At 46.9% G+C, this 10638-nt stretch overlaps 1 protein-coding gene across 2 annotated transcripts; it reads right to left on the bottom strand.

Moving 5' to 3' along the window:
- Window positions 1–2110: 2110 nt before the first annotated feature.
- On the bottom strand, window positions 2111–10447 carry LOC107202355 (serine/threonine-protein kinase Sgk1). Of its 2 annotated transcripts, none has more exons than XM_015623033.2 (12): window positions 10160–10447; window positions 7528–7603; window positions 7019–7094; window positions 6482–6586; window positions 5957–6040; window positions 5725–5856; window positions 5328–5440; window positions 4999–5122; window positions 4558–4653; window positions 4288–4443; window positions 4091–4180; window positions 2111–3365 (listed from the first exon to the last, which is right to left on the bottom strand). In XM_015623033.2, the coding sequence occupies exons 1-12, from the start codon at window positions 10395–10397 to the stop codon at window positions 3198–3200; spliced, it is 1458 nt and encodes a 485-aa protein (XP_015478519.1). In that variant the 5' UTR covers window positions 10398–10447; the 3' UTR covers window positions 2111–3197. The 2 variants fall into 2 exon arrangements, with proteins under 2 accessions (XP_015478519.1, XP_015478518.1); XM_015623032.3 differs by lacking the exon at window positions 10160–10447 and adding an exon at window positions 7704–7863.
- Window positions 10448–10638: the final 191 nt, after the last annotated feature.

Below are 10638 nucleotides of genomic sequence, written 5' to 3'. Positions count from 1 at the left end.
TGTTTAAATTTTTTTTGCATGTATTATCAATACACTCCACCCAAAGAGTATATGAAAGCCCAAGCATGCTCGCTATGCAGAGTACAATACAGTGTTTGAAGTTTAGTTGCATTGACCATTTTGCTGAATAAAGCTATCCAAGCTGCTGGTGGTTACAACACTGCCACCAGCAGAAAGTGTGGATGACTACTTCTATTTTACAAATGAGTGAAATTAAACTAGAGATCCAGGTCTTAGTCAAAGTAGCTCATAACACCTATGTCACCTGTGACTTCAGGAATCCTAGCCTTTTGCTTCTCAGTGCAGAGACTTTTCTCTTAAGGAAATACGGACCTTATAGACATGGAATTCCACAAAACAAACAAAACAAGAAACCCAGCTGACTTTCACAGATTCCTCCTACAGGCATGACTGCAATACATCAACATCAGCGAGATTAAAATCATGGACAACTTTTTCTCCTTTTCTACACCAAACAATTGAGGCAGCATGTGTTGAATATTCATTGCTAGCAGTTGCAGACTTTTGCAGAAAGCAGGAGCAGCATAATAAGCCTACGCATGGTAGAACAGTTAGAATTACAATCAGACATTGTTTTTTAAAAGGAACCCATTAAAATAATACCCTGCATCTTGGCACACATGAAAAGCACATGATGTACACCTTTGAGTTGCTGAAGTTTTATACTTCTTCGTTATTAATTACTCCAGCAGGGTTTTTTTCCCTATAAAACGAAAGGCGGCATTTAATGTTCTGTTACCCCGGGGCTGCAGTTCTCTGCTCGTGTATCTGCACGCAGCACCTTGCTCATGACTGGGAAATGTGAGGCAAAGATAATGTGTATGCACAGCTTCGTTGCTTGGCAAGTTGTTTCATTTTCTGTAGAGACAGATTAGCACTATATATTTTAACATCTCTAGCCTACAAAGTCATTGACACAAAAGATGTTTCAGGAGCATTATAGCAGTGGAAGACTTTGCAGAGCCTGTCAGTGCACTATTCAAAGAGTTATTGAATGCATGAATTTGGGAGTTTGTTGGGAGTTTGAGGGGGAGGTGACTGCATCTCTTTCAGATAATAACGGGATCTGAAAGGTTTCTCAGCTGCTATGAATTAGCATTTTCAGCTCTGAGTGTGGTCTCCCAGAAACAGTTTATAGCTAAAGCCATACACGTTTTTCTGTTCCTACATCGAATGGATAATAAAAGCTAGAAAATTACTGCAGGCTTTTATCTCAGAAATGTAATGAACAGAAATATCACCCGTTAGAGATTTGCTTACACTGCAAATTGCATTGCAGCCTGAGCAACGTTTAACTGTCCAACTTTTCTCAGCAACTGCTCATCTGGATTCCCAGAACTGCTAAGACCACCAACTGAACTACCTGATGGACAATGGGAGCTGTGAAGGAGGTGCAGATGCTCCGTTCCTCAGAGAAAAAAAACATCCATCACCACAGAAGGATCGCCCCAGAAGAAGTGGTTATCTTACTTCTTGGCCAGAAATGCCTCTTGCAGGCCTTCTCAGTAGTACTCAGTAATAAAAAACTATTTAACAGTTTTAGATATATAGGCAGTTTTACCCCAGCTGCAAGCATAGGATCAGTGAGTGAAACCCAGCTCCTGAATCGGAGCACTGAATTTGGAACACTGGTAAACTCGGGGTACAGTGCACTGTCCCACATCACAGCAGCAAGATCAGAGCCTCCAGGATGGACTCCCAATAGGGGCTGTTTCCATCAGTCCCGTGATAGCCTGTTTCTAGTGTCTGCAATGCTGTGCTAAAATACCTCCTGACATAATGCAAGTGTAACTGTGCTTTGTCCACACCAGAGAGCAGTATCTTCACTTTGCTTGTGGCAGAGAAACTCATTTTGGGGAAATGGGAGCATTTGTACCACAAAAGAACACCCACAATGATACACAGCCACACAGCCACAGTTGGAAGACCAAGTTGTATCCATGGTAAGATTTCTATGGGTGGAGTTTGATGGAATAACCATCACACACGTAGCAAAATTATCTTAGCTGATTGGCAGCTTGGATTTGTTTCTAATTGTTTTTTTTATCTTGCTAAAACCTTTGTTTTAAAAGAAGACAGTTTATGGAAGTATTTTTCAGGATTTTACTGCAAACCTATGGGTCTGGTCACAGAAAAATATGATACATATAACCATGTTAATTATATTACATTACAATGATGGTATACATTACAAGTAAGTCTGTAAGTTTAAATATACATCTAGAGTTACAACTGAATGTACAGATCTTTTTTACAATACATACAGTCAGGAATGAAAATCCCTCAAACCCCAAGACCATAAATAATGCCCATTTTATAGATGATATCTTTAAAACTAAAAGAGAAAAAAAAAAAGAAAAAAAAAAGAAAAAAAAAAAGAAACCAACAGCTTTGACCGACTGCAGCTGGGGCATTTTGGTCCATAAAAACCCTTTCTAAAAATAGAAATCTTTTTTCATAGCAGCAATGCTTTCTTCAAGCATTTGGATACAAGTAATTGTGAGCCCATTTCAATAATTTTAGTTGACAGTATAGATTTACAAAAGAAATTTCAAAATTACACTTAATTTATCTTCCAAATATGGAAGAAACAAACAATGCCCCACATTGTGGTATCCTGCAAGTGTCACACTGATGCTTTAAACTAAGTCCATCTGTAGTACGCAGACCACACGCATACCATTTGTTCACATAGTAAACCCACATAAATGAACTGAGAAACACACTCTGCAACAGGGAAAGCTTTGGAGCTCACAAGATCTCATCAGAATAAAGGCACATTTCATAAAATCCTTATTACGTTCAGATAGATCTTCAGGCAAGGCTTTTCGAGCACGATTACAAAACAGCTTGTTCTTACTCCTATGATCTGCCAGAGCAGTCAATGGCAGCAGTCACTCTGTTTTTTCTTTCCCAAGGAGACAGCACCACTTTGGGGGAAGAACAAATGTAAATGAAAAGCCTGTAAAGCTCATTTAGAGAGTGATGTGCTCTTCAAAAAAGCTTCCAGCAAACAGTGTAGTTGAAATTAAGGCTGCAAAGCTGCCATGGTGGAAATGTGCAAATTCTCTTTCAAGGTGACTGGTCAACTGGCAGTTCCACCAGAAGGCCAAACAAAACAAAACAAAACAAATAATAGTTGTTATTATTATTAAAAAAGAATAAAAGAAAAATGTTCACAAGAAAGAGTCCACAGGTGGGGCATATGAGAAGCCCAAAAAAGCCTCAGCAGCTTCTTTGACACTGGCGGTGATGAGGATGCTGTCTGGGGACTGGCCGATGGAGTTAGGGACTGGCTCATCTGTAAACTCCGGATCAAAGTGTCGCAGATCACTGGGGCCGCTCTGTGGAAAGGGTGGAAAAAAAATTTAGACCCAAGTATTTTGTGAGTGTGCAATTCAATTCAATATGGAGACAAGCACCCTTGTACGGAGACTCACAGTGTTATCACCTCAGGCCCGCTGTTTAGCAGCCTTTGACAGTTTTAGTTTGACCTTTTTTGTATCCTGTTGCACATTGTCTCACTAAAAACAAGATGATTCAATTTAGTATGGCTACACTCCCACTAAGCTCATGCAACAGAAGCTAAATGCAAACATGCCACTCTGCCACACAACAGCAGTTTGCAGGGGAGGACTTCGATCTTCTTGTTATCAAATGAAGTTTATAAAATGTTCAAGAAATGATAGAGAACAACCTCCACAACCTAATCCCTCACTTTATATGTTAGTAGTATCTGACAAGCCAATTGTAACTCTGTCCTAGGGAAGCTACTCGTTCTCTATACCTTAACTTCCCCTTTGGTAAAATGGGGAAGACTGGGGATTATTTTTAAATTGCCATGCAAATGAAGCATGTGAGACAACGAAAAAACCAGCTCCATTTAGATGGATCATCAGCAAAAAGTCAAATTACCGCCTATTTTAACTTTGTTTGGATAGACAGGGAAGGAAAGCTGCATTTCCCAAACACAGCCATCCGGCCAATTGCCCCTGGCTCCTAGGCACACCACAAAGAGGAGAGGTAAAAAGGCACTCTCATGCACTCTATAATTAGAAGTGATACGTACCACATTTGGGTTAAAAGGGGGTGTAATCTTCTTATTAATGAGATCATCCCAGTTAATTGGGGAGAAGAAGATGTGATTCTTAATCTCCATCTGTTAAGAGAGAGAAAAATAGATTAATTCAGACCCGAGCTAATGTAAACAGTATGGCCCAGTCATCTTCCCACACTGCATGTGGGCACTGGCCAGTTTGCACTTACAAAGTCCTCCTTGGCACCAAGTCTCTTTGTCCTGTCCTTCTGCAAGAGGCCTTCCAGCAGATGTCTAGCTGAGTTGGTAATATTTGGCTTCAGCTGCAAGGGTTTGTTCAAGATATTGTCGTACATTTCTGCGGTGTTCCTGCTGTAGAAGGGTGGCTGTGGGAAGCAGAAAAAGGAGGAGTTAATGAGGCTGACAGGCAGGCATGGGGTTTCTTGTGGGAAAAGGTCAAGTAAGCTAGTTTGATCTGTCACAAAGGATTTGTTGCTTACCAAGCCATAAAGCATCTCATACAGGACTGCTCCAAGGCACCACCAGTCCACAGTCCGATCATAGGGCTGCTTATGGAGAACTTCAGGAGCAAGATACTGTGTAAGAGAAGGGAAAGAGCCATGTGAGCCATAGGGATTTTTACAATCGAGAAAAAGAAAGCCTCCCCATTCATGAATGAAAGCAGCTTACTGAATCCCAGAAATATCTAAGCTAAAGGAAAGCTACAATGTTTTGTACCAGGCAGATGGCTTGAGAGCTCTCTCTCCTGCTCAGCAAGCTCCGTGTGTCCTACATGTCCCCACTGGCAGCCCTATATTAGAAGGCCATAATAATGCCCCTTCTGCTCATGTAACCAGCTTTACAGACACCTGGGAGAAGTCAGTTTTCACTGATGACAACAGCTCTTGCTTTGAGAGTGGGGGGCTGAGGGCTGCCCGTACCTCTGGTGTGCCGCAGAAGGTGGAGGTCGTGCCATTGTGCTCTATGTTTTCTTTGCAGAGTCCAAAGTCAGTCAAGACAATGTGCCCCTGTGAATCAAGCAGGATGTTCTCTGGTTTCAAGTCTCTGTAGGACGAGATGAAAGAAGATAAATGTTAGTTTGAGGGGGTACAGTGAGAATATTTTAGGTGCAGCTGTTTACAGAACTGCACTAAGCCACCACAAAATATTAAAAGCAATTTCAAGCTCCTACTGAGCTGAACTTTTCAATGCTTATTCAACAAAGCACATGTTTTTTTTTCTGTACAGCAAACTGAGTAAGGCTGCTCACCGATAAACGATGTTCAGGGAGTGCAGATAGCCCAGTGCACTGGCAATTTCAGCAGCGTAAAATCGGGCTCTCGGCTCCAGGAAGCAACGCTCCCTCTGGAGATGGTAGAACAACTACAGGAGACAGAGGGAACAAAGTTGTGTAAACACTGCCAAAGCCTGTTAACAATGCACTTAATTAGACTCAACATATATAGCAAGGGAGAACAATAGCAGGAAATGGCCTAACGATCCTTTGGTAGTTCAAAACTTGGCAGGCAGAAACATTCAATCTAGTAACTTCTCCCCCATGACTTTTCCCCTTGCAACTTTTTTTGTATTTAAAAGGAAGGGTGAAAATGTCTACCCTGCCACCATGCACATGACAGGAAATACTATTTAATTTTTTTACTGCGTACCTCTCCGCCATTGATGTAGTCCAGGACAAAATACAATTTGTCTGCAGTTTGGAAGGAAAAGTGAAGCCCGACCAGGAAGGGGTGTTTCACATTCTTCAGCAAGACATTGCGTTCTGACATAATGTGCTTCTCCTGAATACATCAGAAATTAATATTTAGTACGCTTGCTCAATAGTAGCAAAAAAAACCTGTTTTGATGGACATTGCAATGGCAATGTGAAAGGCAGCTTACCTCCTTTTTCTTCAGGATTGCTTTTTTCTGCAGGACTTTAACAGCATAGAACTGCTCTTCTGCCTTATGCCGTGCAAGGAGGACCTGAAAGTGCATAAAATTCCAGAACTGAGCAATACTAAAATGTTACAACTCATAACACAACCAGCAACAAGCCTTTACGTTAGCTGCCGAGCACTGCCACATCTCTCTCGTTCAGTGCGCAAGCCCTTTGGCTGGAAATGCCTGGCACTGTTACCATTTGGGCAGATTAATCTAGCCCAAAGATATCACCTCTAATTCCCTTCTCTTCCAAAAGCAAAGTATATCCTTCACAGCACTAGTGAACTGAATTTCTTGGCTCTTCTATGACTCATTCAAATGCAGCCTCCCGGCTCCGTTCTCCCTGCACTGGACAGCAGGATGTGCTCAGGTTTGGTGTAAGTGACCATGGTTCACCAAAGGCAGAACAAACCCCGCTCTCCAGTATTTCACAGAAGAGCTGAAGAGTAAATAAATTTAAATGATAGAAAAAGTTACACTTACCTTCCCAAAACTGCCTTTTCCAATCACTTTTAAGAAATGGAAGTCTGATGGTTTGGCATGTGGGTTGGATGATGGGCCGAGATTGATCTGCTGTGAAGGACTGGGCTATAAAAATAAACAGAAACCACTTTCATTAAAACAGTTCAGCCATGCGAGTCCAAACAGATTCTCTTTTTAAAAAATATAAATGAAGTGACCTTGAAAATAAAGATTAACGCTCTTATTGCCGCTAAAACTTGACCTCTAACAGGTATCTTAAACTAATAGGTACTGCCTAAGAAGAGTCTGACAACTACAGGTTACTTAGAAGTGCTTGTTGAAGTCTTAAGACACATTCCATAATGAAATAACCAGAACACTTTTTAAACATTTTTTCTTCATATTTGAAACATCAGAAATTTTAGTCTAACCCGATTACTCTTTCTTGTTTACATTAGAGATGCACTAATGCAATACGCACGATGCTAATTTTGCTACACTTCTATTAGTGGCTGAATTGATGTTCTAAAAACGTCACACTGACTAAAATCTACTTACCGGAGGAGAAGGATTAGCATTCAGAAGTTCAGGCTCTTGAGGCTGAGAGATTTTCAAGATAGACTGAACTTCAGGGCTGCAAGGATAAGAGCACACACGATTAGGAGAGTTACCAGGAGCAACAGGCGGATCTTTCCGCCAGAGGGCAAGCATGTAACGCGGAAGAGGAGTTCCGGTTGAGCCTACTACAGAAGGCAACCAAAACAATCTATTCGATTTATGGAGTAAAAATTTTCTAGGGGCATAAGTTCCGTCTTACAAAGAAACTTATTTATACTCTAAGTACAGCACATAATAGGGACTGGTCACTAGAAATCTCCGACTTATTTGTCCCAAACCAGCTCACGCAGATCGTTGCGAAGTGAGTAATACCTCAACAAGACAAATAAACTCTTCCGTAACAGTAATGCCGGAGGAATTACAGTAAACAAACATTATTTTTAAACTAGATCTCGCAATATCTAGGGATATTTGAGACTGAAATCCTCCCCAAAATTTATGATACTTACTGCTTGCATGCATAGGAGTTGGTGGCAATCTTCTGAATGAAGTCGTTTAGTCCCATTCTTCTCTGCTTCATGAAAGCTATAAAGTAAACGGAAAGGAGAAACAAAATCGTTAAGCCACCCTGACAGAAAAAACACAGCCCCTTGAGCATCTTCAAAGAAGTCCCCACGCCGCTCACCGATGAGGATGGCCACCATCCCCCTCATCTTCGAGTAAGTCAAGGTAGGACCAGACCCCTCAGCTGCCTTCACGGTCATTTTGAAGCGAGAGGGATACACCAGCAAGCGCACAGCACCACCAGCTCCTAGCACCGCACTGACTTGGCGAGGCACCCGACGGCGTTTAAGTGGCGGCGGCGATGGGCGGGACCGGGGCGGAGCGGCCGCGATCGCACCCCCTCGACTTCCTTTGGGGGGCGACCAGTGGCCGCCTCGAGGGTGGGAGGGGAAGGCAATCGTCGCTGCCTTTTCCACCGCCCAACCTTGGGCGCAACTCTCAGGGGAGCCCCCCCACAGTACCCCCGCAGCACCTTGCCTCAGGATGCCGAGCAAATGCATCAAATCACTTTTTCTTTTTTTTCTTGACAGCAAACTCCTGTAACCCCGGCTCTCTCTCACCCCCTCCCCCCCTTTTTTTATCCGGTGCCTTCTTATTTTACGGTTATATAAAGTTGAAATCTATCTCTCTTTAGGACGACCACCTCTTCCGAAAGTGTGGGTGTCCCCCCACCACCCCGCAGCCTGCGTCCGCTCTCGGTCCCGCAGCAGCGGGTGAGCGGCGATAAGGGACGCTGACGTTTCCCTGAAGGAGCCGCAGTGACTCAGAAGAACAAAATTTCCTGCCCGGTTTTCAATAAAACAAACAAATGTCCCTTCTGTGCACTGCCCCGATCCTGGCTGGGACATAACGAAAAGGAAAAGAAAAAAAATGGGGCTTTTTGTTATTTTTTTTTTTATACCAATAAGGGAAACACGGGGGAAAAAGATAATCCGTTCCCTGAAGCTGGAGGAGAGCAGAAATCTGCTTTTAGAAAAGGTGGGGAGATGACCGAGGGCTGGATAAGTGCAGTAACGGAGGGGGAAAGAAAAAAGAGGGGGGAGACAGCCCCGCTCTGCAGATTTTGTTTTTACTGTACACGGTCATTTGTGAACGCGGTGTACCCGGGATTTAATGGCTCAGTCGCTTCCTTGCGGGCGCGCCGGGGGCACGCCAGGAGCGCTGGTGCATGCACGAAGCCCAAGGTGAAAGGATGCAGCCGGGGCCCTGCTGCCAGGGGCCGCGGGAAGGCGCGGCGAGGGGTACCACGGCCTCCCGCTGGGCGCATCCCCGCTCGCAGCCCTGGCACGGGTCAGGCGCGTCCGGGGGATGCCGAGTTCCTGCGCCCTGCAGGCGGCTGGAACTTTCCACCCGACGGGGTGTTATTCATGCGCATGTTTCGCCTCGCTGTCTGTACGAACGGCGCTGGGTTGCGGCCAGCGGCTCCAGCTGCAACCTGCCCCCGTCCTCCCCCCACCCGGAGACCGTCTTTTTACTCTTTATTTTTTTTCTCTGTACCCGCTGCTGCTGCCTCCCCCCACAACCACTGCCGGCCGCTGGGCGGCATCCCTTGGCAGCTGTCCTGTACCCTCCGCCTCGGGGAGGGGGGATGGCGAGCGCCGCAGCACAGCAGCCGTGAAAGGCAGCAGCTCACCTTGAACAGCAAGACAGATGACCCGGAGAAGAGCCCCCTGCGAGTTGGGAACAGGTCTTTTAAAAAGCGCTGCAAAGGCTTTATAGGGAAAAAGCAAAGAGGGAGGATTGCCGGCTCCGTTCCGAGCCTCCGGTTTCCTTCCCGGAGCAAGGGGCCCTTGCCCGGCCCCGCTGTCCCGGGGAAGTGGAAGGGAGCCGGCGCCAGGGAAGGAAGCGGCGACGGGAGAAGCAAGGAAATGCAGACTGCAGCTGGCGGGGCTCTAGGTTCTCCCACTTGTAGCTTTCCTCACTCTGTTGCATACAGAAATTGCCACTCTCATTAATGTAAGCGGAGGAAAAAAAAAAAAATCCCACAATAAAGTATGGGATTCAAAACTATCCTCAAAAACCCCGCTTGACAGATTGAAAGAGACGCCGTTTTCTCTGCCCGTTCGTACTGCTTTCAGAGTACTGTTGTTCAAAACCATGCGAGTTCCACAGTTTGGAGGGTCACCAGAGTCCCTGTCCGCTGCCCCCTGGCATCTCCAGGCTACACGATAATGCCCACCAGCACGTTCCTACCAGCTGTGCACAGAGGCAAGCGGCTGCCAGCCCCCGGACAGTCTCCGGCACAACCCACACGCAGTTCTGCACAGCTTGCCAGAGGCTGCCACCCACTGCCTTTCTCCCGGCTCTGCCGCGGCCCCCCACGCCGCCCGCAAGCGCCCCCGCTCCAGCCGGCTACACCGGCGCCCTCGCCCCCGCTCTGAGTCGGTCTTTTTGCAAGGGCTCCGCTGCTCTCGCCAAGTCACCTGGCCTCTACTCGTGCCAAGCGCTGCCTCGGCTGTCCCCCGCACGCACCCGCCTGTATCCCCCGCTGCATCCCTGCTCGGGGACCCCGCTGCTGGGAGGGTTCTTTTCCCAGCGGAGAACAGTTCTCCTGCCAGGGCGGAGCGGCGAACCCACCTTTCAGCGACGACTTCTCCTCTTTGCCCCTCATCTTGCTGCCTGCCGGGACCCCGGGCGCGGCACGGCGGCGCGGAGGCTGTGCCTGGGCTCCCGCTCCCGGCCGCTGCTGCAATCCCGAATAACTCCCCTTCCTGGCCGGGCGGCCCGCGGGCAGGAGGGAGGCGGCGAGGGCGGCGAGGCCGGCCGGTGCTCCGGCTGACCCCTTTATGGACGCAATATCGAGGGCGGCTGACATGCGGGAGCGTTATAAAGTTCAGCACGGGCCGCCCCGCACACTCTGCCCCGTTGCAACATCACCCTGAAAATTACTGTAATCAGCGCGCACACAAACACACGCACGGGCGGAGCGGGGCGGGGGGGCCGCTCCGGCCCTCCCTGACCTGCCGGCCGCGGCCGGCCCTGCCCCACGGAAGCTTGCGCTGCCCACGCTCCCCCGGCCAGGGCGCGGTGCGAGCGGCCGCGCACCCACGGCGCGG

This window comes from Parus major, chromosome 3 (genome assembly GCF_001522545.3).
Source record: "Parus major isolate Abel chromosome 3, Parus_major1.1, whole genome shotgun sequence".
In the NCBI taxonomy this organism is placed as follows: Eukaryota; Metazoa; Chordata; class Aves; order Passeriformes; family Paridae; genus Parus; species Parus major.
This window is presented reverse-complemented; position numbering and strand designations above follow the sequence as displayed.

Coding starts and splice junctions, on each gene's coding strand:
- LOC107202355 (XM_015623033.2), bottom strand. CDS start 10,397: ATGTCAGCCGCCCTCGATATTGCGTCCATAAAGGGGTCAGCCGGAGCA. Junction 6,587..7,018: donor ATGCTAATCCTTCTCCTCCG/GTAAGTAGATTT, acceptor TTATTTTTATAG/CCCAGTCCTTCACAGCAGAT. Junction 6,041..6,481: donor GAAAAGGCAGTTTTGGGAAG/GTAAGTGTAACT, acceptor ATGCACTTTCAG/GTCCTCCTTGCACGGCATAA.